This window comes from Littorina saxatilis, linkage group LG2, assembly GCF_037325665.1.
Source record: "Littorina saxatilis isolate snail1 linkage group LG2, US_GU_Lsax_2.0, whole genome shotgun sequence".
NCBI classification, from domain to species: domain Eukaryota; kingdom Metazoa; phylum Mollusca; class Gastropoda; order Littorinimorpha; family Littorinidae; genus Littorina; species Littorina saxatilis.
In genome coordinates, this window is record NC_090246.1 from 100,940,069 (window position 1) to 100,967,992 (window position 27,924).

The 27,924-nt window shown below is 45.9% G+C and overlaps 1 protein-coding gene across 1 annotated transcript; it reads right to left on the reverse strand.

Annotated features, from left to right (window-relative positions):
• Nucleotides 1–327: 327 nt before the first annotated feature.
• On the reverse strand, nucleotides 328–27,896 carry LOC138960347 (tether containing UBX domain for GLUT4-like). The gene is made up of 18 exons (XM_070332225.1): nucleotides 27,801–27,896; nucleotides 27,556–27,614; nucleotides 20,675–20,893; nucleotides 13,147–13,228; nucleotides 12,803–12,876; nucleotides 12,031–12,511; nucleotides 11,793–11,912; nucleotides 11,316–11,362; nucleotides 9,555–9,579; nucleotides 8,537–8,603; nucleotides 8,080–8,152; nucleotides 7,002–7,144; nucleotides 6,250–6,312; nucleotides 5,520–5,572; nucleotides 3,817–3,868; nucleotides 3,155–3,227; nucleotides 1,162–1,364; nucleotides 328–740 (listed from the first exon to the last, which is right to left on the reverse strand). The coding sequence occupies exons 1-18, from the start codon at nucleotides 27,879–27,881 to the stop codon at nucleotides 730–732; spliced, it is 1,926 nt and encodes a 641-aa protein (XP_070188326.1). The 5' UTR covers nucleotides 27,882–27,896; the 3' UTR covers nucleotides 328–729.
• Nucleotides 27,897–27,924: the final 28 nt, after the last annotated feature.

Consider the following 27,924-nt stretch of genomic DNA (forward strand, 5'->3'; position numbering starts at 1 on the left):
TTTTCAGACCTAGCACTTTAGACTGAGTCAACTGCTACATGTGATTCGGAGTAGGAATATGTAATTTAATGTGTTTTTAATCCAAACATATCATATCTATATGTTTTTGGAATCAGGAACGGACAAGGAATAAGATGAAATTGTTTTTAAATCGATTTCAGAAATTTAATTTTAATCATAATTTTTATATTTCTAATTTTCAGAGCTTGTTTTTAATCCGAATATAACATATTTATATGTTTTTGGAATTAAAAAATGATGAAGAATACAATAAACGTAATTTTGGATCGTTTTATAAAATTTGATTGAAAAATGAGGGTGTGACTCAACTTTTACAAAATGCCGGATATGACGTCATCAAAGACATTTATCGAAAACATGAAAAAAACGTCTGGGGATATCATACCCAGGAACTCTCATGAAAAATTTCATAAAGATCGGTCCAGTAGTTTGGTCTGAATCGCTCTACACACAGACACACACACATACACCACGACCCTCATCTCGATTCCCCCCTCTATGTTAAAACATTTAGTCAAAACTTGACTACATGTAAAAAGAGCACAAAAGTATTGTGCAGTAGAAGGGTGTCATGTGCAGCTCCTAGATCCTGTCTGAACACAAGTTGGACAGAGGATTTCAAAGTTCAAATTGCAGTGATGCCTCATATATAATCTCCGATGGACATTTCAGTAGAGAACGGCTCACTCTGTACAGCCACCAGTCGTCTTACTTCTTCCCTGCAACATTTAAAACAGAGGATAAGTTAAGATATATCATCAACAATATCCATAACATTCACTTCAAAAATCTCTTAGTTTCTGTAACCTATAAAAATCCAGTATAAAATGAATTTGTAACATGACCTTTTCATTTTGAATTTGGACAATCTTCCAGCAGATACTTTCTAAACTTTTGTCATACAAAATGCAAAAAATAATTACCAGGAAGGAATGTTTCTATGGCAATTTATCAAGACATAATACTAATAGTTTGTGAATGCATGTACATGTCCAAATCATGATTTTCACGCGTCTGTTCTACCCAGCCTTTGCTACAGTTCAGAACAATATTTTCCTTGACATAACTGAGCTGTCTGAATTCAATCCAGGCACAACCATTGACAAAAATAATAATTTGCACATAACATCTAGTCCTCACCAATCTTGAGCCACTTGGGCACTTTTGCATCCCCACTGGTTGTTGCAGATGTCTTCGGGGCCGAGGCAGTGGCAGGTCTGCGTGAGGCTGAGAAGGCACTGGCTCCTTGACCTTGGAGTCTGTTGCTTGAAGTTGGGTATATGTTAGAGTCCATGGGGCTGACACCTTCTGCTGCCATATCCTCCATCTGCTTTTTGGCTAACCTAAATGTCAAAATACGCATGTACTACAATGAAACCCTCCTTCCAAGAACCCTCCCCCCCCCCCCCACCTGCACCCCCCCCCCCTGCACCCCAATTTAAAACTTCACCCCTTCAAGACCTTGATTTTTCAGATTTTCTGTTCATAACATCTATACATGTACCTCCATTTGAAGACTCCCACCTTTGTATGACCTGATGTTTTCAGATGTTGGGGGTCTTCAAAGGGGTGGGTGTTGGGGGTCCAATTTACATTTAGTGCATCTACAGGACAGACTACTAGAAGGACTCATGGATTGACAAGGATTTGATACAACAGATGCTTTAGACCCTGTTAAAACAGGTCTACATTACCTGCTATTCCGACTTGGTCGTGTAACAGACGTTTTCTTCCACACGAGATTACGTTGATTGTCTAACGAAGCCGTCAGGCTGAGTTAGACATCAGCTAATCGAGTGTGGAAGAAAACTCTGTCACACGACCAAGTCGGAATAGCATTTATGTCTCACAGCTTCAACAGAGGAGAGAACAAACACGTTTTGCGTACTCAGGGTTGATAAACCTAAACACAGGAGCAGCCATTGTGGAGAGATCTACTTTTTGACGAAAGTGACCGAACAACTATGAATGACGTCTCGGTATATGTGAATGACGTCACATTCATCGTCACAGTCTGTATCTTTTGAAGCATCGCAATCTTCATGACGTCTTTCTGTGTCTGCATCCGCGAAATGTTTGTTCTTTCCGGGATCTTTGTCATCTATGTTCATAACTCTGTCCTTCTAGATTCAGACTAACAAGCCTCGTGAGCGAGCCACTTTCCAAGGGCAGCTAAATTCGCGTATGGAAACAGTTCTGTAGTCTGGGATGCCGTTTTCAGTATTCTCAGCGTTGAAGAATTTGTAAAGAGAGGAAACGATAACAGCAGGAGAAATAAAAGTCGTGTGTGCATTTTGGGGCTTTTGGAGGGACGATTTCGAGTTTGAATCCGTTCTTGCACATGCTCCAAAGCGTGTAACATACAATCTTGCACACGTTTGCTTTAGAAGTGGCAAAGAAGGAAAGCGTGTGACATAAACAGTTTTTACACTTTGTTATGTTCAGTCGTAATTTCTGTGGAAAACAAATAATTGTGTTGACCGAGAGATTTACATTTATTCTTCAAAGCAAATCATCAGATACCTTTTTAAATGTCACCATGCTTCCTGGGCCACTGAAACTTATAGACTCACAAAAGTGTCTGTATCTGACTTTAATTTAACTTAATAAAAATGGTAATACACTTGAACAGTTCACTGCTGCCAGACACAGCCAAATATGAGCACTGACATAACTAGAACTCAACACCGGAATACCGGCACGGTTGGCCTAGTGGTAAGGCGTCCGCCCCGTGATTGGGAGGTCGTGGGTTCGAACCCCGGTCGGGTCATACTTTAAAATTGGCAATCTAGTGGCTGCTCCGCCTGGCGTCTGGCATTATGGGGTTAGTGCTAGGACTGGTTGGTCCGGTGTCAGAATAATGTGACTGGGTGAGACATGAAGCCTGTGCTGCGACTTCTGTCTTGTGTGTGGCGCACGTTATATGTCAAAGTAGCACCGCCCTGATATAGCCCTTCGTGGTCGGCTGGGCGTTAAGCAAACAAAGAAACAAACAAACAAAGAGTATGAATAGTATAAGGTTTGTATGACACTAATTAAGGATGTGAATGGCAGTGCGTAAGGGAAACAACCACAAAGATGCAAATGTTGAAAGGTCGAGGACAGACCAACTTATCAGAGGAACAATACTTACTTCTTGACAGACAATTCATCTGCTCTCCTCTTCGGGGCAATCTCTTTTCTGGCAGATGCCACCAGACTATGATCTGCAAAGAAAAAGAAATGGTACGTAGTCATTGCTTTCTACATTGTGTTTAAAAAAAGAGTATCCACTTTGCTCAATCATGCTTTCTGTACATGTAGTAAATCACTGGAATAAAGCTGTTTCTCTTTCTTTTATTTCATGTTGTATTCACCTTCCTTCTTGTTGTATTCACCTTCCTTCTTGTTGTATTCACCTTCCTTCTTGTTGTATTCACAGACCTGTTTACTCTAAACCCGAGGCGAGAGTACTTTCCCAAAAAGTTGAGTGTATTTTTCAAAAAGTTGGTGTACTTTGCAAGCAAAGCCATATGGGGTAGTGAAAATGTACGCGTGGGTGCAAACGTGTTTGTGTAAGAATAGCATGTCTTGTGAACACCTTCAAAATTTCACTCCTTCCAATACAACAGGGATAAAACAATGTTATTTACCTGTCAGTTTATAGCATCCCGTAATCAGCACACCAACACCGGAAAACGTATTCTAGACTTTTTCTTAGGCGTATTTTATGTGTGTGTCGCGTATTTGCGAACCGATAATAATTTGGCGTACAAAATACGCCCAAATCGTACTGGTAAACAGGTCTGTATTCACCTTCCTTCTTGTCTGATCCAAAGTAGAGCAAACTTGCTGGAGCAAGGTGAGCCTGCAAATATAAAAGTTTGCAAGTTAATGAGAAGTTGAGTTTTAGCACAATGACAGAAAGAGTAACAATTATGTCTACGGTAACAGTGTTAACAGAATCTCATACTAATTACTCTCTCCCTGCATTGCGCTATATATTAGCAATATCAGATCTGAAGATCTCAAGCATGATGACATGTTAACCAAACAGTAACAAAGACTAAATACAGAAACACAAAAAATACCGGACATAAACACAGAAAGATGCAAACATTCCATTGAAAGTTTCTGAACAATAAATGATGCTTTATTAAATAAAATAAAATAAAAAATAAATAAGCGCTATAAATATCATAAGTTGACATGACTGTGCAGCAAGAGTAAGTGACAGTTATACGGAACCTATCTCCTAGCTCCTGAGAGAATAACAAGCATTGAAACAAGAAGAGCAAACGCTCGATCGAGTCACTTTCGCAGTTCTGAATATTATATGAGGCATCAGATGGACAGGAAGAAATTGCTATTCACAACACAATGAGTCACGTTCACATAAAATTTGAGCCCGGTCACTTTTATAGTTTCCGAGAAAAGCCCAACGTTAAGTTGTGTGTTGCCGAACAGAAAAGGCTAGTTATCTCCCTTGTTTTTCTGATAACGTTCGTAAAAGGCTACAGATGTAAATACTTTGATGTAAAGAATAATCCTACAAAGTTTCAATCACATCCGATGAACTTTGTCAAAGATATAAAATGTCTAATTTTTTCTTTAACGCTGACCTGTGACCTTGAAAAAGGTCAAAGGTCAACGAAACCATCGTTAAAGTGTAGAGGTCATTGGAGGTCACGACTAAACAAAATATGAGCCCGATCGCTTTGATAGTTTCCGAGAAAAGATATAAAATGTCTAATTTTTCCTTTGACGCTGACCTGTGACCTTGAAAAAGGTCAAAGGTCAACGAAACCATCGTTAAAGTGTAGAGGTCATTGGAGGTCACGACTAAACAAAATATGAGCCCGATCGCTTTGATAGTTTCCGAGAAAAGTCCAACGTTAAGGTGGTGTCTACGGACGGCCGGACGGCCGGCCGGCCGGACAGACTAACACTGACCGATTACATAGAGTCACTTTTTCTCAAGTGACTCAACAAAAAGCAACTTTCATCCTCAAAACTTTGACTCAATCAAAGACAAAATTAATACCTAGAGCATTCTATGTACAAGATATTCATTTTTGCCAAGTTGTGTGGTACAGTATACATGTAACAAGAAAGTTTGCACTGAGGCGCTGGAAGTCTTACCGTTTTAAACTTTGATTGTACTTACTGGCTCACAGAAACATCAATGAACACCAGCTAGAATCTGCTTACTGGCTGACAGAAACATCAATGAACACCAGCTAGAATCTGCTTTCAGTGCACAGTTAAAGCTTTGAATTTAACATTTTATATCAGTTTTGTGATAGCTTTTTTTTTGCAGGATAAATATGTGGATAGGTATGTGATGTTAATCTAATCTAATCCTTCAGCTCAAAGTTTGATTTAATTTAAAAGAGCTAATTCTAAGTCAGCTACAATGATCCCAAACAGTGACTTGGAACAGCCCAAAACACTACCAAAGAGAGGACAGAAATGACACTATGTTTACACCCAAATGTTGTGAAAACATGAAAGCTTACCTGGACCAATGTTTTTGACATGTCCGAAAGAATTTGTTTGGGGGGTGTTCGGTCTGAAAAGAAAAAGGAGTGAAAATGGTACCCATGTCATTAATAAAATCCCAAACAACAGTATGTTTGCCAGAGTATAATTCAAGAAAACACAAACAAACCTGGCTCTCACACACAAATGTTTTTTTATAGAGCAAAAGAGCTTAACATATTGAAGCAACATTTGACAGATGTCGATGGTTGTGAGTGAGAATGGGCATTCACTTGTACTTGTTAACACACGCAGACAATGTCGACGGTTGTGAGTGAGAATTGGCATTCACTTGTATTTGTTAACACACGCAGACAATGTCGACGGTTGTGAGTGAGAATTGGCATTCACTTGTATTTGTTAACACACGCAGACAATGTCGACGGTTGTGAGTGAGAATGGGCATTCACTTGTACTTGTTAACACACGCAGACAATGTCGACGGTTGTGAGCGAGAATTGGCATTCACTTGTACTTGTTAACACACGCAGACAATGTCGACGGTTGTGAGTGAGAATGGGCATTCACTTGTACTTGTTAACACACGCAGACAATGTTTGACGGTTGTGAGTGAGAATGGGCATTCACTTGTACTTGCAAACACACGCAGACAAACACGCAGTGAAAAAACATCTGTGTTTAGCATATATTACTCCTATTCTGAAACACACACAACAAAAAATACAAAATATTTGAAAATATACTTACACAGGTAGAAATCCTGTCCCTTGTCCTCTAGGTGCTCTTTGACAAACTTGTGGAGAGCAAAGACTGCAACAAAATATCAAAACTGGACTTTAAATATTATTTCGGGTAATTTCTTTTCAGCCACAGGCAATTTCTTTTTGCCAAAACAGAGCTGACAGTAATGGATATGATTCATGAGCATATGACATTTTTCTCAAGAGAGTATTTATTACATATTTGATAAATGAACATTTTATTTTTACAAAGCTTCTTAACGCAAACTTAAACAATAACATTTATCAACATATTATGTTGTTTTTTGCTTACAAGAAAAATTAGGAAGTTCACAATATGAATCAATAGCATTTGTAAGAAAAACATGTCCTTGTTCGATTTTCAGATCTTACAAAGCTCTCTCAGTTCAAAGTAATGACTGTATTATCTTTTCTAAAAACACTACCAGTACCACTTACAATAAAACCAAAAAACATCGCAAATGAAAATTTCTTAAAGAGAAAATATAGCCAGTTACAGCATTGTTCTCAGACGATAATAGGTCAGTTCGACCTGGATTGAAAATATGTATGGGTCCAAATGTCTTGGCTACATAAAGATTGTTCTTTCAGAAGACAACCTTCAAGTCAAAACTATCGGATGGTCAACCAGCCAGGGGTCAGAACAATATGTCAGATCAAAAAGGTATGCGTCAATGACCAAACCCGAGGTCTTGGAACAACACAGCAGCAACAGCTCAAGCGCCACAAAAGAATCACCTGTCTCTTTGGGTCTAAAGCAACCCTGTAGCACCAGGCCATCAGGGAACTGTACGCGCACAAGAATATAGTCATAGTGCTGATGTCTCTGTTCCAGCTCCGCCTGCCTCATGGCCTCTGTCATCAACGGGCGCTCATCACTCCTGCACAGGGCAAGGCGCATGGTCAATTTAAATGAAGCGGTCTAAGCAGTTTCTGTGTGACAGACTAGTGGCTGTGAATGAAGACGACATAAGGGGTCATAGCTTTCTGTGTAGTCCTGGACCCACACTAAAACTCATGCCATAAGGGGTCATAGCTTTCTGTGTAGTCCTGGACCCACACTAAAACTCATGCCACAAAAACCAACAATAAAAATTACGCAGGCTAAGGAGAAAGGCATTCATTATCAGAAGTATTTTGTACATGGATGTGAGAGAAATTCAAGTTTTACGCCCTCAGTCACGGCAAAGCCATTAGGGGAATGTTCCCGGGTTTTAACCTGACTTTGGATGAGATACACAAGTGTATGCGTGTTTAGGTGGTAACAGCCATCTGCACTTATGGCAGAACGACTGAGGTCTTTTACGTGCCACTGGTGACACGGGGGGTGGAAGATGGATACCGTCTCGGGGTCTGCACATAAAGTTGAACCGTGTCCGTCCCGGCCCGGATTCGAAACAGCGACCTTTAGACCTCACATGGACGTGAATTTAATACATGTAAACCAATTTCTTCTGTACACAAACTAATTATTGTGACCTCTGATTTACCAGTAGCGTTACTACTTTTCAATACTCAGCAGCACACTTTTTTTTGGGGGGGAGGGGGGAGTAGGTGAATTGTGGTGTAATGAAAAGGCCTGCACCTATAACAAGGGCTGCAGACTCTGCTGCTTCTTTTCATCACATGCATCTTGACTACATTCTATTCATAATGAAAGCAAACATATTCTGGCACTTCCTCTTCAAGTTTATTCTAGACAAACCTGTAGATCTTAAACTCCAAGACTACATGAATAAGCAAGGATTATACAGATTGCAAGATTAAGAGGGAGGTAGAAAAGATCTAGTGCAATCTGATCAGGTGAGAAACTTACACATTTTTCTGAAGACCTTTGTATAAACTCTTCACATCCACATCTGTGACTTCAAAGAACTCATCAGGAACGTCTATCAAAGAAAGAACAAAATGTTTACAATTCTAAGTAAAGTTTAAACACAGTCAACACACATATAAACAGATAGACAGAGACACATGCATATAAACATAATTATATACCACTACTTAGCACTACTCTGCAAACCGTACATAATTCTTTACCCGTGTTTTCAAGACATCTTAATGTCAGTCAAACCTAGTTTTACCACTCATTTTAAATATACTAATAAGAGGTGAAACAATCACCATACAAATCACCCACACACACGCATGCACACACACAAACCAAACACACTATATGGTCCTAAGACGATACTGACTACAAAAAAGAAGACTTAAAACAAGTTCATTATACCAGCCATATCTCAAAACTTTCTGACAAAAATCTACATTACCTTCAGCAACTGCTTTTGATGAACGTTCTTCATTACTGTCATAAATAACTGCTTCCCTCTCACACGGCTGTATAAGAGAAAACAAAAGAAGGTGAGGTCTTGCAACTGATATGTACAGTGAGAGAGAAAAAAAATGTAACAACATACAAACCAAAACATAAACAAAAGTCATGCCACTTTAAATGCTAATTTTTTACCAACAAAAACTAATACTATCAATCAATCAATATCAATATGAGGCTTATATCGCGCGTATTCCGTGGGTACAGTTCTAAGCGCAGGGATTTATTTATTTATTTATTTATTTTTATTTTTATTTTTTTATTTTAAATTTTTTGTATGCGATTTATTTATGCCGTGTGAGATGGAATTTTTTTACACAATACATCACGCATTCACATCGGCCAGCAGAGCGCAGCCATTTTGGCACATATCCTACTTTTCACGGCCTATTATTCCAAGTCACACGGGTATTTTGGTGGACATTTTTATCTATGCCTATACAATTTTGCCAGGAATTTTGTCAATCGTGGGATCTTTAACGTGCACACCCCAATGTAGTGTACACGAAAGGACCTCGGTTTTTCGTCTCATCCGAAAGACTAGCACTTGAACCCACCACCTAGGTTAGGAAAGGGGGGAGAAAATTGCTAACGCCCTGACCCAGGGTCGAACTCGCAACCTCTCGCTTCCGAGCGCAAGTGCGTTACCACTCGGCTACCCAGTCCCTTTACTATATGCATGTATACTTACTTACTGCCTGTTATGCCGGTTGGCATGTATGCATGTATATCTATGAGCTATCATCACTACCATCACTCCAACAACAATGCTGTCTTTCTTCTGACAAAAATACATGTACACGTATGACCCTTTTCAACCATCCTGAATGCACATGCAGCACGTTCTAAAGTGTAGCATAAATGTGAACTTTCCAAGTGATCCGATCGATGCCTAGGCTAAAATAAGGTGTACATGCTACAATCATCCATACTGATAAAATGCCAAATGCACTCACCCTATACTCTTCATTCTTCACTTCACTGAAAACAAAATAATATTTCCAATTGTTACATACAGCAGTCCCTCTCATGAACGGACACCCTTGGGCCATAGCAAAACTGTCCGTACATTGCAGGTGTCCGGTCACGGGAGGGGTGACCACACCACCCCCTCCCCCATACACACACAGAGACACACAAACAACAGCATTGAGTCTATGCTAATCACTTCTTGTGGCTGCTAAACAATAAACTCCTAATACTTCTTTAAACGTTCTGTAAAAATTATTTGCATGAAAAGTGTTGAAAAGAAGAGATAAAATAAATCCTCAAGGCAGTGAACACACTCACCATGCACTGACATACGAAAGCAGCCACACAAACACAGCACAGAGGAGCGTGTGCAGATGCCTTGCAAGAATAAGCTTGAAGACCAGTTTGAATAAACAGCAGCAGATAGAGCTGCATGTCATAATCATGTAATTTATTTTCATCTTGTCTGGCTTTATTGACTGCATGCCGATCATGTGGCATGGCAGTGACTTTTCACTCTTCAGTCGGAAATACACTGTACATAACACAGCTCTCACTCTCCCTCACTAAAGGCCTACCCCAAGCCGTGACAACTGATGCTTGGAAATTGTGTGGAAGAGTACACCTCTCTATTTCTCTCCAATGCTCTTCCTGCTGACATGCAGTGACACCGGACACCCCACCGAGTTTAGCCAGCTACCCCTCCACCCCCCCTCTCTCTCTCACTCCCTCCAGCCATGTACTGTTTGGGGTTGTGGCCAGAGAGGTCAGCTCCAACTGTTCACTCAGAGCAAAACCAGTTGACTGTGTCGTAACTTTTGACAAAGCAAGACAACTGAAGGGTTCACAGATTAGGCAACCGACTCACTGGTCAAGGCTGAGGGGAAACAAGAGTATCTTGTCAATGAAAGAGGTTACACACAGACACACGATGCTGAGAACTGTGGCCGGTTTTTCACTCTCTTTCGCTCAGGACCTTCATCGACTGTGGTTTCTGTTGTTTACGTCCAACAGACAAGAATAATGAGCACAGTGCAGTTTCATGTTGGCATCTTCGCATGTACTCCACTCCTGACCAAAACTACCCCCCCTCCTGATGGGTACAGGTGCACTCAAGTTAACAGTGACTGTCGTCATGCCATTGCGGCTGTGATCTTTGTACCAAGAGCCGGACTGCTCTGTTATCGATTTTGTTGTGGTGAAAATTTGACGATGGTCTGTCCGTACATTGGAGGTATGACCTGCTGTTGGGACCGAAAATGAGTGTCCGCGTCCACGTTTTGCAGGTGTCCGTTTAAGGGGGGGCAAATATAGAAGGAAAACACTCTGTGCCGAGCAAATGTGTCCGTACATGTCAGGTGTCCGCTCACGCCGGGGGCCGTACATTGCAGGGACTGCTGTAACAGCACATATACTATCAAATGCACACCAAAAAGTTAAAAAAGTAAAAACTTAAGAGTTTCTGTCTACTGATTTGAAATCAGACTCCAAATATATCTATAATTATGAATAGTTCAATGAAAATAAAGTCACAAGTACATCTGTTTCAAAGGATGTGTGAATTTTTTTGGAAAAATTCCAAAGAAAAACAGTATCTCTTTCAAAGTCACTGAAGTATACACACAAAATGAAAGGTATATACACACAAAAAATGACAGTCACATCCTAGGTTAGACAGTACACGTACACATACAAATCACTACATCATCTGACAGGCTTCCTGTTAAACAAATTCAGAATAGTACCTGAACTCATTGTTGTAGAGGTCTTTGCCTTTGGTTGCTTCGGGAAACTGAAACAGAGAACATTATCAATGAAGGCTGTGCTGCTCATACACAAGTAACAGAGACTTATTGCATGCTACCACAACAATAAAAATAAACCTATCCAGCTATTTATACAAAGACCACATCCAGGAATGCAACTAAGATTTAAGTTTTCACAATACAGTGGTACCTGTGATGAAAGGACACCCTTGGGACCAACCCAAAGTGTCCCTACATTGCAGGTGGCCTTTCATGACAGGTATGTTTTGGTAGAGATAATCGACAGATGAACAGAATGTTTCCTTTTAAGGGAGATGTCCTCTCATCAGAGGGGATACACATCGCAGGTACCACTGTCACTGAAAACAAAAAATACCGGAAAATAAATCACACACCCACACAGTGTCCAGTTTAGAATTACAGCATGATGGATCGCACACACATGACTGAACCAACCTTGAAATCTGCAAATGGTTGACGAGGCGGTCCTGTTTTGGGTTTCTTAGGTTTGGGAGAAGCTTGCTGCTGACCCCCCATTGACCCTGGAATTAATCTCTCTGCCAGTTGGCGTGCAACCTGTGGATAATATAAATTATATATCTTACAGTTTTGTTTATGAGTGTCTATGTCTTTACACTTAAGCAAGAATTATAAAAACAACAGAAACAAAAAAACAACAACACTAGTTACTAACCTGTTGCTGTTCTGGAGTCAAGTCATAGAAGTCATTAGGCGTGATGATCTCCACACCAGGTAAGTTCATCATTCTCAGCTGCTCAATAGCGCTTTGCCCTGTTGCCCCACTCTCTGTGGATCTGCCTCCATTCACAGATGATGCTCCGCCTTCTCTTGCCTCACGCGTTGTCAACGCTTGTTCTTTCACATCTTCTGTGTCCATCGGCTCTGCCTTGGGAACGGCTGTCTTCTTCTTATCATCTTTCGGCCAAGTCTTTCCTTCAGTCCCCTTTTCTTCAACATCCATCTTCTCTTCTGCGTTCTTGACAGCATCAGTTCTTGAAGTGTTGGCTGTGACATCAACTCTAGAAGAATGTTGGGAGCCTGAAGCGTCTGACTGTTGAGCTTTTGCTGCCAGCCTGGTTTGCTTTGCCTTTTCTTTTTCAATCTTGTCAACAATTCCTGCCAGTGTGCCATCATCTACCCCTCGATGGACCAGTCTGAAACAAAAACAGGACATGAATTATAAGCACACACACACGTGCAGACAAAACAACCAACCAAACAAAGTAGTTGGGGGTAAACTTCACACAGGTTATATAGTGGATCAAAGATAAAGTTAGACGTTCAACCAAAATAAAACTGCAAAAGAGTTGTTCTTCTACAAAAGATGGAAGAGGAAAGAAGTCTCTGTGTGAATGTGTGCAAGAGTATGAGTGTGGGAGTATGTGACTACAAATGAAAGACAAAATCTCATTCTCAGTTGAAACCTTTAAAAGCAGACTCTGTACCTGATGATGGCTTTCCCTGACGTGAGAGCAAGTTTTCTCAGCGTTGTGTACTTCAGGGCATGTTCCCCAACAATCTGTAAAACAAGGTAACACTAACACCCTTGTTATTGTTTTTATTACAAGCATTAATTAAAAACAAAACAACCAAGGGTAATTATTTTGTGAAAAGTAACAAATCTGAGTTTTAAACTTAAAGAATTGAGCTTTCTCAATTGTCATTCAAGACAAAAGACTTTAATCTCAGATGATGATCGACTCAATACTTGTATTTTGAAACTCTCCTACACAAGCTAGTAAATACAACAAAGCATAGAAATGCTGTTTTAGTGCAATGCTTTGGTTACCTCATCTCTCATATAAATGCAGACAGGATGCAGCGGGGGTGACTGACTGGAATCAACAAAAATGAGCTTTCCTTTACGATTCCTGCAAAGACATAAAACAGTATATGAGAAAATCAAATAAAAACAGATTGTGTTCACAAAGAACACTGTATCCATTCAAAAGCAAAAGCAAAAAACAAAACACAACACACACAAAACAACCCAAAAAGCAAAGACGGCTGAAAAACTCAAAACAAGAATTGGTATATAATGAAACACAAGATACGCATAAAAATCATATGTACAGTAAAACCTGCGAGCAAAGGACACCCTTGGGGAACCTTGCCACTGTCCTTTGTACAAAGGTGTCCTTTCTTTTGAATATGAATGCGCAGACATTTTTTGGGAAGAAAAAACACAGCCAAATAGTTTTATTCTAAACTGTGCATTACATGTAGTCATACAGAAAGTGACAAAGAAAACAAGTTCAACATGCAACATGTATGTACAAAACCAGAATCAGTCTGGCTTGGTTCAGACGCACATCTTCAGAATGCTACTCAAGTTCATGACAGCTGTCAGCATTTCAGGGTGAACGGAGAACGAGCGAGAGAGAGAACGAGCGAGAGAGAGAGAGAGAGAGAGAGAGAGAGAGAGAGAGAGAGAGAGAGAGAGAGAGAGAGAGAGAGAGAACGACTGAGCGAGAGAGAGAGAGAGAACGGAGAACGAGCGATAGCGAGAACGAGCAAGAGAGAGAACGACTAAGCGAGAGAGAGAGAGAACGACTGAGCGAGAGAGAGAGAGGACGAGCGAGAGAGAGAACGAGCGAGAGAGAGAAAGAGGTGCAATCGGTTTCTTATCTGAAGCAATGGGCCATTCACGGGAATATTCTTTGATCGAGCTCTCGAAAACCACTCGAAGAGTTCGCCGTTCAATTTCTTTATCACATCGACTCTTTCTTCTTAAGTCAGAAATTTCCGTTTTGACATGATGAGACCGCGATCGACGAAGGATGAGACGAAGATGCACCACAGTACAGAAAGTAGAAACCCTAACTTGTTTTTGTTTGTGAGTTCAGTTTAATTCACGGCATCGACCAATGAGCGTGCACCATACAAAAAATCGAAAATTTTTAATTAAATTTTCATTTGATTAATATACTTACCCGAGTCACATATTAGCATTGACGCAGTCGAGATGCTAGGTAGACTGAAAAACGCTATCCCGTCTATAGTATAAAGGAAGCAACCCAAGCAAAAAAGTAGCAAGCTTGCTACCCTGGGTTGCCTCCCGTAGCGTGCATCACGCCACAGATCTCGTACCCGATACGAGACACCCTCATTCGACTTCTAGAATACAAAGAAACTAAAAGCGGGGAAGGTGGGAGGGAATTACCTATGTGACTCGGGTAAGTATATTAATCAAATGAAAATTTAATTAAAAATTTTCGATTAAATTACATATTCTTACTCCGAGTCACATATTAGCAGATAACTCCAACAAGGTGGTGGGTAAGATCAAAAAGTTCAAACTCACTCTAAAGTTCTGGAGAGACAAAAGCCAGCTGCCGCCAAGGAAGGAATAGGCCGAGACCCATCCTGACAGAGGGCAGCAATGTCTGCAGAACCTGATAAGACAAAATCCTAGCGCCAGAAGCTGTGCGCAGGACATCATCCAAACCCCATAGGCCAAAAAGGCCAAGGAGGAGGCCCAGGACCTGGAAATGAGCTCGGGCCGAGCCGAGGGAAAGATAGCATAAGCTATGACAAGGCGGAGGGCAAGAAAATCCCTTGCCAAGAAACTGGCCCACTGCCAAAAGTCAGGAAAGGATCCCGTGAGAAAGCAACCACTGACTCACTCTAAACCCTTGCCAGGAACTGGCCCACTGCCAAAGGACAGAAACGGACCGAGAACCACCCTGATTGACAGCCGAGATGTCTCTCAGGCAAGAAATGCGAAAGACGACCTCAGAGAGCCGGTAAGCTGTGCCCAGCACTTCTTCCAATCTTCTGAACCGTAAAACAGTCCGGAAAAGGACCCCAGTCTTGGATAAACCCGACCAAGTAGAGGGAAGGACAAGCTGCCCCCCCCCCCCCCCTTAAATGGAAGTAAATGCTAATGGCCTGGAAAAGATCCGTGCGTAAGGTTGCCGGCTAAGCCCTGAAAAGGACCGACCCTCACGGAGACCATAAGGCAACCATGCCAAAGTAAGAAAACTTTGGGATGGAGTGAGGCCCAAAAGGCCGTTGAGAGAACAGTCAGCTCCGGAAGAGTGACCAAACTCCAAACCGGAAAGAGAGAGACGCCTGAGTATCAAGTACCAGGGTCCAACTCAATGAGCAAAACTCAAGGGAGACGGTCACCGGTCGTCCCCTGCCCCTCCCTGCGAAAGCAGAGAGAGGGGTAAAAAAGGGGACGAAGCGACCTAAGGTAGTGCATAAGCACCGCAAATGCGGACCCGCAGTGGCCAAATCCTAATGTGACCGGAGACCGGAAACAAAATGACAAAAGCCAGCGTGATCGCAGAGCAGACTGCTTGTAGGTAATTGAAAATGAATCAAAAAACCCGAAACAGAAAGGACGAAGCTGGTAAGAAAGACGGAAAACTGTGAAGCGAACCAGCCGTCAGCCTCCCGAGACCAGAGTTCTCAGTAATAGTCATAGTTGCAAGTGAAAAAGGGGTGACCAGGCCGGAAGCCCAACCCAGCAGAAATCGTCCCAACTCACATCATGCAAGCATGATGGAGAAGAGGAAGAGACGAAATCCGCAGTCACAAGAACCAATTGCCAAAGTCGCAACACGACAGGCAGGAGACTATAACACAGGCTAAGGCCGAGAGCCTTGCTGCCCGTAGGCCGGCCATTGCACCAAAGTACTCAAAGTACACAGGCACAGTAAGAAACCAAAAGTTTCGGCCGCCGAAAAAGATGCTGGCCTAGAGGCCAGCACCGAGAAAACTGGAACATTAGCTAGACCTCTGCCCAAAAAGGGGAGGAGTAGCCAAAAAACCTGAGAAAAAGTGACAAGCCAAGAATGACTTCTCAAATATGCAATGCCCAGACAATGCACCCTCAGGAAAATCTGAATGTTACCTCCGAGGCCAACTCAAGTGAACCTTAAGTTTGGACGAAACACCAGAACGCGTCTGATCGCTAGAGAAAGACAAAGTCAGACTCGGCGAAAGACAAACCTGGACCGAGTCCAGAAGCTCGTGGCAAGAGAAAACGGGGAAGCCCCAAGGCAGACACCCCCTTTTAAACGGAAATCGACCTCTCAGCACCCATACGCTGGGAAAGAGAAAGAATGTCGAAGCCCGAAGCCACAAGCACAAGGAAAGCAACAACCACCACCTCCCACGGATGAAATGGCTGTTGCTCCCTCCGAGGCTAAAACCCCGAAGCCCTAAGGCCGGCTGTTGTTTCAAAAACCCAGCGTACCTATGACGGCTGTGAAAGAAACAATCTCACCTGAGCTGAGGACGTAGGCCGCTTAGGCTGAGTCCGCTTAGGTATAGCCTGCTTAGGAGCGGCCTGCTTTTGCTGCTTTCAAATTGAAGCTCAAAAGAAGGGAACCGCTGTTCTCTGTTGGTCTCAATCCCCTGCTTCTGGCATGAGAGGCCAGGCTGCCGGAGAGAGACCGTCCACCAAGGATGACGAACTGAGAATGTTCCTTGTCGACTCCTCAGAAAACCGGGAGTGGGCAAGAAACAAGTCCCTTCCGCACGAGACCGCATGGAAATAGTGCAGAGAGGACAGCCTCATCTGTGCCTCGTTCACCCTTGTAAGTGTGGAGAGGAGTGAGACACTTCCTCCGCGTCCTGCCCTTTACTAAGGGGAAAGGGCGCCAAGGAATCTGACAGAGCGCGAGAAAGCGCCCGCAGGAGAGTCTCGGAAATGGAACTGAGTTCCAAAAGTTGTCAGCCCCCTTCCTCAGAGAATAGGAGATTCTGCCCATAGAGCGGCAGAACCGAATCCTTCCTCAACGGCTTCGTAAGAAGCGAAAGAAGATCCGGCGTGACCGGAAACGGTGCACGCGGACGGGGAAAGGCCAACAGGCGGCTACGAGACGACCCTGGCCAAGGCAACTTCCTCTGGTCCGCTAAGGGCACGAAGGAGGAAGCCTGCGCAGGAGCGGCAAGGCATTCCGACGCCGGCTCCGAAGCTGAACCCTGAGGAACCAGCAACGAAACCGACGCCGGAGGCCACCCCCTGTCGAAGAGGGGGGCTACGGCAAAAAGGGAAAAAGGCGAAAAGCTACAAAGGGCGATTCTTCAAACCAGAAGTAGCTGCTTCCTCTTTGCCAACCGAAGTCCTTCCTGTTGGCAATCGATTGTGCTCATTCCCTAACTGAGGGAAGGATGAGAGGAATCAAAAACCAAGGAAAGTGGGAGAGAGGAGCTAGCGGCCACCACCGGAGTGTGTGGATGCTGCTGTCCCAACAGAGGCAAGAAGCCTGTATGCCCATAGGGCAAGCCTTGTTCGAAATTCACCGGCGACCAAACGGAAGCAGCGGGAACTGAACCGGAAAATCCGGGAGGAGCCGGAAGTGCGGCAGCAACAGCAGCGCTATGCCAAAGCTGGTGCTGAGCCACCTACGAGCTGAAGCTCGGAACCCAAAGGTAGGCCGTAGGCCAGAACCGGAAGTGACAGTAACCTGTGCACTACCCGCTTGACCTACCCTCCTGCCAAGGCCGGAAGCGAAGCTGCCAGAAATGGCTGCCATGCAAAGGGCAAAGCTCAAACCGGAAAGGGCCATGGGCTGCCCACACACCGATGAACTAACATTTCCAGCCGGAAGAGAAGCTGTCGCGAACGACTGCTTACGTATAGCGCAGCTCAAGCAGGATGGGATCATTATTTGTCCACCTTCCAACGAGGCACTACTTCCGTGAACCGGAAGTGCCGCTGTCGCGTACGACTGCCGACGTAAGGCAAGGCTCGAACCGGACGTGACAGTAGCCTGTGCACTAACCAGTGAACCTACACTTCCGGTCGGAACCGGAAGAACAGCTGTCGCGGGCGACCGCTGTCATAGGACAAGGCTCGAACCAGACGTGACAGTAGTCTGTGCACTAGTAAGAGAACCTCTACTTCCGGCCGGAGCTGGAAGCGGCTGCCGCGAACGACTGCTGACGTAAATTCGGAAGCTGGCCAGAGCCGCCGAAGGCAGCTGCTCCTCGCACACGGACCCGAAGTCCGAAACGCCACCTGAAGGGGACGGCTCATAGCCAAAAGAACCCGACAAAATGACGCTGCGAGGGAAGGCCGTAAGCCGAACGCCCATCCTGTTGGCCATCGATGAAACTCGCACTCCTGACTAAGAGGAAGATGAGAGTCACCAACAACCGAAGGCAGCTGAAGAGAGGAGCTAGCGGCCACCACCGAAGTGGGTGGCTGCTGCTGTCCCAACAGAGGCAAAAAGCCTGTATGCCCAGGAGAACCACCGTATTCGAAATTCACCGGCAACACAACGGAAGCAGCGGGAACCGAACCGGAAAAGCCGGGAGGAGCAGGGAGTGCAGACGCAACAGCAGAACTATGCCATAGCTGGTGCTGAGGAGTCTGCAAGCCACAACCCGGAAGCCCTAGGCCGGAACCGAAGTGACAGATGACTGTGCACGACCCGTTTGACCTACATTTCCTGCCCAGGCAGGAAGAGCAGCTGCCGGAAACGGCTGCTGTAGCAGGGCAAGGCTCGAACCGGAAGGGACCATGGGCTGTCCGCAAACCAGTGAACCAACACTTCCGGCCGGAGCCGGAAGCGAAGCTGCCGCGAACGGCTGCTTACGTAAAGCGCAGCTCGAACCGGATGGGACCATGGTCTGTCCGCAACCAGTGAACCACCACTTCCGGCCGGAGCCGGAAGGAAGCTGCCGCGAACGACTGCTTACGTAAAGAGCAGCTCGAACCGGAGGGGACCATGGTCTGTCCGCAACCAGTGAACCACCACTTCCGGCCGGAGCCGGAAGGAAACTGCCGCGAACGACTGCTTACGTAAAGCGCAGCTCGAACCGGAGGGGACCATGGTCTGTCCGCAACCAGTGAACCACTACTTCCGGGAACCGGAAGTGCAGCTGCCGCGGACGGCTGCTGCGAGCACATACCTTGTGTCGACCGTATCCCCCAAAGGGACCTGCTCAGGTGCACTCCCGCAAGCGGAAGCCACCGAGCGCCGGCCGAGAAGAGAAACGCCTCCCTGTGCACGGACTCCAGAGCCATCACAGAAGCCAGCAGGCTGGACAGGTGATCAGGAACAAAGGAAGCCAACGACCGAGGGTCGCACACCCCCGGGAGGGAGGCAGAGCTGGAAACAGGGTCCGTCCGCGACACTTCTGTACGAACGAGCGTCCGAATTTCTGGAATCAAAGAAGACAAAAAGGCTAGCAACAAGAGCGCCAGCCTCCGGCGCAGGTACAGGGGTAGAAACGGCCGTGGTAGCGGCCACACCCGCCGCCCGCGAGCCAGACGAAGTTTCCTCCGGAGCCTAAATAGGCACAGGAAAAAACGAAGTTAGTCTTCGGGTCAGAAACGTGAACCGTGGGGTTCCTAGCAGAAGAGGTGGAAGCCGAGGACTTAGGTTTAACAGGGCCTTTGCCCCTAACCTCGGCCTTAGCCGCTCGCTTTTCTCACTATCAGACATGCTGTCACACGAGAAAAACAAACTACTGAAAATACACAAGTCTCTAGGACGTAAAACTTCAGCAGAATAAACTAGCACTAACGTACCAGCTACAAGCAGCTACCAATGCTACTGGTAAACGCTCAAAGTCCGTAGCACGGACCCAAACTAACCAGCAAAAAACACCACGTGTAAGCGAAAAATGGCGACCAAAATGGCGGCCACAGCAACAAACTACTGAGCAAAATTCGTAAGTCCGCGGACGGAAAAATTCTCAGCAGAATGAACAATGCAAACAACAACAAAAAGGAACAATCTCACCGCTAGAAACAGCTATGAGCAGACGGGGAGCCGAGGCCGGTAGGTGTCAAGCAGACAGCAAAACCGGCCTAGGAGCGAAATCAAGCACGACCTGTCTCTCTGGCTGAAAGATGTCGAATGAGGGTGTCTCGTATCGGGTACGAGATCTGTGGCGTGATGCACGCTACGGGAGGCAACCCAGGGTAGCAAGCTTGCTACTTTTTTGCTTGGGTTGCTTCCTTTATACTATAGACGGGATAGCGTTTTTCAGTCTACCTAGCATCTCGACTGCGTCAATGCTAATATGTGACTCGGAGTAAGAATATGTAATTTAATCAATCTTTCAAGTGCTGTCGTTGGCTTACAAAATAAGCTTCTCGCGCGTTCACATCGCCAGCGAGAATTTGCAGAACCAAGATGGCGGACCGTTGTTGACAGGTAACGAACCAAATCGGGACCAAAAAAGAGTGTCCGCGTCCGCGCCTTTGAGGTGTCCGCTCTTTTAAGGTGTTTTTGAGTGTAAAATACATCCGTCCTCACTTGAAGTGTCCGTTATGCAAAGGTGTCCGCCGAATTAAGGGTCCGCTGGATGCAGGTTTTACTGTATTTATAATTATTTAAGATACTAACGCATCCTGTGATTCACAGTGCTCCAAGATCTGCCACAGTGATGTTGATGGTGAAAAGGCATGCTGCAGTCGCTCCCCATTCTCAAGCTGAAGAGCAATGACTACTTCCCCTTGAGTTTGAGACCGTGATGTGGCTGATTTCACAAGCTCCAATTTGGCATTATTTGGCAGATTGGAGAAACGAAAGGCTAAGGTAAGGTCCAAAGTTTTTCTTCCATGACTGCACACAAACAGAGGAGAAAAAAAACAGCAATTGGTGAAAAACAAAGGAAAGGTGTCAACCAATAAGTATTGTAAAACATGGTAACTCTAGACCTGCTTTAAATTGAAAATTTTTATCTAAATTTTGATTTGAATAATATACTTACCCGAATCACATAATTTGCATTGACCCACTTCGATGCTTAGGTTATGATAAAAGCTACCCCGTCTAGGTATAAGGGGAGCAACCCCAACTAAAAAAGTGACTGCACCAGAATGACTGACACCCTGGGTTACGTCCCATGTAGCCTACTACGTCATCAATGGTGCTGGTCACGTGATACCCCTTCAATCGACTAATAGCATACTAAAAATATCGAGCGGGGCAGGCGGGAGGGAATTACTTATGTGATTCGGGTAAGTATATTAATCAAATCAAAATTTAGATAAAAATTTTCGATTATAATTACATATTCTTACGCCGAATCACATAATTTGCAGATAACTCCAACCAGGCGGTGGGTAAGATCCAAAAAAGTTCAAACTCACCATCAATTTCTGGAAATGCACTGGCCCGCTGCCACCAAGGCAGGCAGGGACCTTGATCCATCGTTACAGAGCGAAGCAATGTCTCTCAGATAAAAGCTGATGAATACATCGTCTGATCGCCAAAAAGCTGTATTCCAAACTTCGCTCATTCTGTAGGACCGCAAGACGGCCAAGGAAGAGGCCCAAGGCAGCAATGTCTCCCTATTAAACTGATAAAGACAAAAGCCGAGCACCAGTAAGCTGTGTGCAGGACATCATCCAACCTCCCAGACCGTAAAACGGCCGAGGAGGAGGCCCAGGCCCTGGAAAAAGAGCTCGGGCTGAACCTAGGGGAAAGATAGCCGATAGCTACGCCAAGGCGGAGGGGAAGAGAATCCCTCGCCAAAAAACTGGCCCACTGCCAAACATCAGGGAAAGAGCCGGTGAGAAAGAAAACATCTAGCTCACTCTAAAACCCTTGCCAGGAACTGGCCCACTGTCAAAAGACAGAACGAGGACCGAGAACCAACCTAAATGACAGTCGCAATGCCGCTCAGGCAAAAAATGCGAAAGACAGCATCAGCGAGCCCGTAAGCTGTGCTCAGCACTTCTTCCCATCTCCTGAACCATAAAAAACAGCCCAGAAAGGGGCTCAAGTCTTGAATAACCCGAGCCGAGCAGAGGGACAGACAAGCTGCCCCCCTTACTATTGGAAGGAAATGCCAAAAACCCTGGAAACGACTAAGCGTAAGGTTGACCGATCATAAATGAAAAGCACCAACCTTCCCCAGGACCGTAAGACAATCATGCCAAAGAAAAAACCTTGGCATGGAGAGAGGCCCGAAAGGCCGGAGAGATAACGGTCAGCTCCAGAGAGGAGTGACCTGTTTCCTAGAAAGAGAGAGAGACGTCTGAGTACAAAAAACCAGAGTCAAACTCAAAGAAACAACTCAGAAGAGACGGTCACCAGAAGTCCACTACCAGTCCATGCAGAAGCACAGAGGGAGGTAAACAGAGGAAGAAGCGGCCTACGAAAAGTGTAAGCCGCCAGCAGAGCGGAGAACGCGGTGGCCAAAGCCTGATGTGACCGGTGACTCTAACCGAAATGACTAAAGTCAGAGTGATCGCAAAGCAGTCTGCTTGTAGGTAAATGAAAGAAAATCAAAAACCCAAAACAGAAACGAGACTGGAAAGGAAAAACAGAAAACTGTGAAGCTAACCAGCCTTAAGACTCCCTGAACGAGAGTTCTCAAGAAGAAGGGCCCGAAGTAAATTTCGCGGCCGACCGAGCCCAGAAAATTCCTGAGTCTGGCTGAAAAACCAAACACGTCTGATACCTCAGAACCGAGAATCAGACACGGAACACAACAGGCAAGAGTCCGTAATAGATGCAAGTGGTAGAAGGGTGACCTTAACAGGCAACCCACCCCACCGGAAGTCGACCCGACTCGCCTCATGGCAGGATGAGGGAGAAGAGGAAGACACAAATTCTAGAGACACGGAGACCGTAGTCGCCCATGCCAGGCAGGAGACTATTACACGAGCTAAGGCTGAGAGCCGGAACGCCCGTAGACCTGCCATCAAAGATGCTGGGCTGAAAGCCCGCACCAAGAAACCAGGAAATTAACTAGACCTCCACCGAAAGGGGAGGGTTAGCCAATAAAGCTGAGAAAAGTGATAGGCCACAAGAATGACCCCTCACCATGCATTGCTAAAACCAATGCAAACTGAGTAAAATCTGAATGTAACTTCCGAGGCCAACTCAAGTAAACCTTAAGTTTGGACGAAACACCAGAACAAGTCCGATCGCTAGAGAAAGACAGAGTCTAAATCGGCGAAAGACCCACAAGGACCGAGTCCAAAAGAGCAAACAACAACCACCACCACCAACGGAAGAAATGGCTGTTGTACCAGCCGAGGCTAAAAAACCCGGATGCCCTAATGCCGGCTGTTGTTCCCAAAAAACACAGACTAAGACGTCTGTGAAAGGAAGAACCTCTCCGGATAAACCTGAGCTGAGGACTTAGCCTGAAAAAGCTGAGTCTGCTTAGGTAGAGCCCGTTTTGCTGCTTCAAAGCTTGAAGAGCAAAAGAAGAGACCTGAAGGTCCCTACAAATCTTTATCTCCTTGGAGGCCAGGAGGCCAGGGAGGCCTTGGAAGCCAGGAGACCTTAGAGGCCAGGAGGCCTTAGAGGCCCGGAGGCCAGGGAGGCCTTGGAGACCAGGAGGCCTTGGAAGCCAGGAGACCTTAGAGGCCAGGAGGCCTAAGAGGCCAGGAGGCCTTGGAGGCCAGGAGGCCTCAGAGGCCAGGAGGCCTAGGAGGCCAGGAGGCCTTAGAGGCCAGGAGGCCTAGGAGGCCAGGAGGCCTTGGAGGCCAGGAGGCCTTAGAGGCCAGGAGGCCTTGGGGGCCAGGAGGCCTAAGAGACCAGGAGGACTTGAAGGCCAGGAGGCCTTAGAGGCCAGGAGGCCGAAGAGAGACCCATCCACCAAGGGTGAAGAACTAAGGGTGTCTCATTGATTCCTCACAAACTAGGAATGGGCGAGGAACAAGTCCCGTCTGTACATGACCGTATGGGCATTGTGCAGAGAGGAAGGCCTTCTCCGTTCTAAATTCGCCCTAGCAAAGGTGGAGAAAGCATCCCCTGCGTCCTGCTCTTAACTGAGTGTAAAGGGCGCAAAGAACTCCGTAAAGGAGTGTCTCCGAGATGGAAGCAAGTTCCAAAAGCTGTCTGCCCACTTCCTCAGAGGGGAAGAGAGTCTGCTCAGAGAGCAGGGGACTCGAAACGTTCCCCAAAGAAGAAGTTCCGGCGTGACCGGCAAAGGTGCACGCAGAGGGGCAAAAGACGACAGCAAATTCCGGGACATCTTGGGCAAAGGCAACCTCCTCTGAGCCGCTAATGTCCCGAAGCTGGGAAGGCCGGAGCCTGAAGCCCCTTTCCTGCAGGTCAACGGCCAAACTTCACCCCTGACTAAGAGGAGGATGAGAGGCGTCGAAGACCAAAGGCACAGGAAGTGAGGAGAACGGCAGAACCCACTACCGAAGTGTGTGGTAGCTGCTAATCCGCCTGAGGCAGGGAGCCTGCAAGCCCAAAGGGCACTGCTGACGAAAAAACCAGACTCAAACCAGATGGGACCATAGCAGGTCCACTATCCAGTGAGCCCCCACTTCCGGCCGGAGCCAGAAGCGCAGAGGTCGCGTACGACCGCCGACATAAGGCAAGGTTCAAACCGAACGTGACCATAGTCTGTGCACTAACCAGTGAACCTACGCTTCCAGCCGGAACCAGACGCAAAGCTGTCGCGGACGACTGCTGAAGTAGGGCAAGCTCGAACCAGAAGTGACAGCAGCCTGTGCACTAACCGGTGAGCTCACACTTCCGTCCGAAGCCAGAAGCGCAGAGGTCGCGTACGACCACCGCCGTAAGGCAAGGTTCGAACTGAACGTGCCAGTAGCCTGTGCACTAACCAGTGAACCGATACTTCCAGCCGGAACTGGAAGCACAGCCGTCGCGTACGACTGCTGCCGTAGGGCAAGGCTCGAAACCGGACGTGACAGCAGTCTGTACACTAACCAGTGAACCTACGCTTCCGGCCGTAACCGGAAGCGGCGCTGTCGCTTGAAGATCCTGCAGGCTTGTCCATACCACAGTGCTCTGAAGATCCTGCAGGCTTGTCCATACCACAGTGCTCTGAGGGACACCACCTGGCCAGAGGAGACAGCGCTACAAAAGAAGCTATACGGCCCCAGAGAGGACTTGGAGAGGACAGCACGTTTCGCCCTGCAGTCCGGACTGACGATCTAACAGCGAACGACAAGAAGAAGAAGAACCAGAAGTGACAGCAACCTGAGCACTAACCAGTGAACCTACACTTCCGGCCGGAACCGGAAGCCCAGCTGACGCTGACGACTGCTGACGTAGGGTAAGGCCCAAACCGGATGTGACAGCAGCCTGTGCACTACCGGTGAACCTACACTTCCGGCCGGAACCGGAAGCGCAGCTGCCGCGGACGACTGCTGACGTAAGGCAAGGCTCAAACCGGACGTGAACGTAGTCCGAACACTAGCCAGTGAGCCTTTTACTTCCGGCCTGAGCCGGAAGCAGCTGTCGCGGACGACTGCTGACGTAAGATGTGGGACGCACCGGACGTGACAGCAGGCTGCGCACGAGCGGAAGAACCACTGCTTCCGGCCGGAGCCGGAAGCCCAGCTGTCGCGTACAACTGCTGGTGTAAGGCGGGGTTCGGTCCGGACGTGAACGCAAGTCGCTCACTAGACGGTGAACCCCTACTTCCTGCCAAAGCAGGAAGCCCAGCTGTCGGAACCGACTGCTGGAGTACGGAGAGGTTCTGACCCGACGTGAACGCAAGTCGCTCACTAGCAGGAGAACATCCGATTCCGGAAACCGGAAGTGCAGCTGCCGTAAACGGCTGCTGCAGACACCAACCTTGAAGTGGCCGGATCCCCGGAGGGACATGCACTGTTGCGCTACCGCAAGCGGAAGGCAACAAATGCCGGCCAGGAAGAGGAGAAGAAGATCCCCAAGGGACCGTCCAGAAACATCGCGGTGGACAGCAGCCTGGTCCGGAGAAGACCCAGAGTCTGAAGGAGAGAACGTCGCCTAACCCCCAGGCGGGGGGCAGAGCTGGCGACGAAGTCCGCCGCGGCAAACCTCGCGAACGAGGGAATCTATTTCTGGAAATAAGCAAAAGATAAGTGCAGACCCCAGAGCCCTAGACTCTGGAGCCGAAACAGACGTAAAACGACAGCCTTAGAGGCCAAAACGGACGGCAGAGAGCCAGACGGCCAAACGTCCGTAACATAAAAAAACGGCACAGAACAACGTAAAAAATTGCCTAAAATTGTGCCAACATGAACAACAACGGAGTTCTTCAAAATAAGAGGCTGCTGAGGGATAGAGCTTAGCAGGGCCCAAGCCCTAACCCTCGGCCTTAGCTCCCTCTAATTCTCATTAACGGCCATGTAAGCACCGAGAGAAAAATAATCAAACAACTGAAACTAGCAAAGTCCGAAAGGACGCCAACCTTTCAGAAGCCAGCAAAGAGGGCAGCTAAAACCAGTTTAGGAGCTACCAAAGGCAGCTAAACAACTAGCTATACGAAGAGTTAAGCGTCCGAGTACGGACGAAAAATCAACATAACAACAACATGCTAGCTAAAAATGGCGACCAAGGAGGAAGCCACAAGTCTGAAAATAATAAAGTCCGTACAGACACAAACATTTCAGAAGCAAGCAAGCAAATAGATAAGCACGTACGTAAAAGCTACCGACGGCAGCTACAAAGCAAGCTACGACAGCGTTAATAGACCGAACACGGCTAAAACAACAGAAGCCCGACAACGTGCTAATGCAAATGGCGACCGTGAGGAAGCCAAACAACTGCTGAAAACTTCAGAGTCCAACGGACATGCGAAATTCACAGCAGAAACAATAAAACATACAAGAAAAAATGAACGATCTCACCAGCTGCAAGCCAGCAAGAAGTAGACGGGGGCCGAGGCCGGTAGGTGCCGTAGACACAAAACCAGCCAGAGCAAAAGCGAACACAACCGTCACCCTTGAGTGATAGTAGTCGATTGAAGGGGTATCACGTGACCAGCACCATTGATGACGTAGTAGGCTACATGGGACGTAACCCAGGGTGTCAGTCATTCTGGTGCAGTCACTTTTTTAGTTGGGGTTGCTCCCCTTATACCTAGACGGGGTAGCTTTTATCATAACCTAAGCATCGAAGTGGGTCAATGCAAATTATGTGATTCGGCGTAAGAATATGTAATTATAATTGAAAATTTTAGGCCTGCAAAATTCCAATGAACTTTAATTATAAGTATGAAAACTATTACTTCATTATCTGAAAACAAATGCGTTCATTAATATTTTCCCCAAACTGCATGACTAGCCTAACCAATGTTTATTAATAATATTATTATGTTAAAAAAAATATCTGCCATATATCTATAAATGCATTTCCTTCCCTTTTGTTTTCCGAGTACAGATCAGGAAATTCACACACAATGGCAATCTGCACAATCATATGATATAGTCTACTTCACTTGTTTACGCGAAATTACGGTGCAGTGACCGCTTTCAGTTCTCGAGCACATTCATCACACTTAAGCACTATAACCTACTCACATTAAGTCGTGGTCATCTGGTGGGACGAAACCCTGTTTAATACACACATCATCCAGTACCTGGAAGAAAAGCAAACGCCAACTTTATTTTGATCGAAACTGAAACAAGAATGACACGGCTGTTTTATTCCTGTTAGCACATAAAACTTCGCAGAAGTTGACATCTTTGGTCTGAAACAACACAACGAGAGAACGTACACAGACAAATTGTTGGTGTTGGAATGTCATGTTCATTCAGAATTATACCTGCATCATCTTTGTGTTTGGTGTAACTTTCACATTCTGTCGTCTGCCATTTGGACACAAGACTTGCACCGAAGTCGCCATGTCTGTTTACCAAGGGAGACAAGTATTAATTCACGAAATGGCA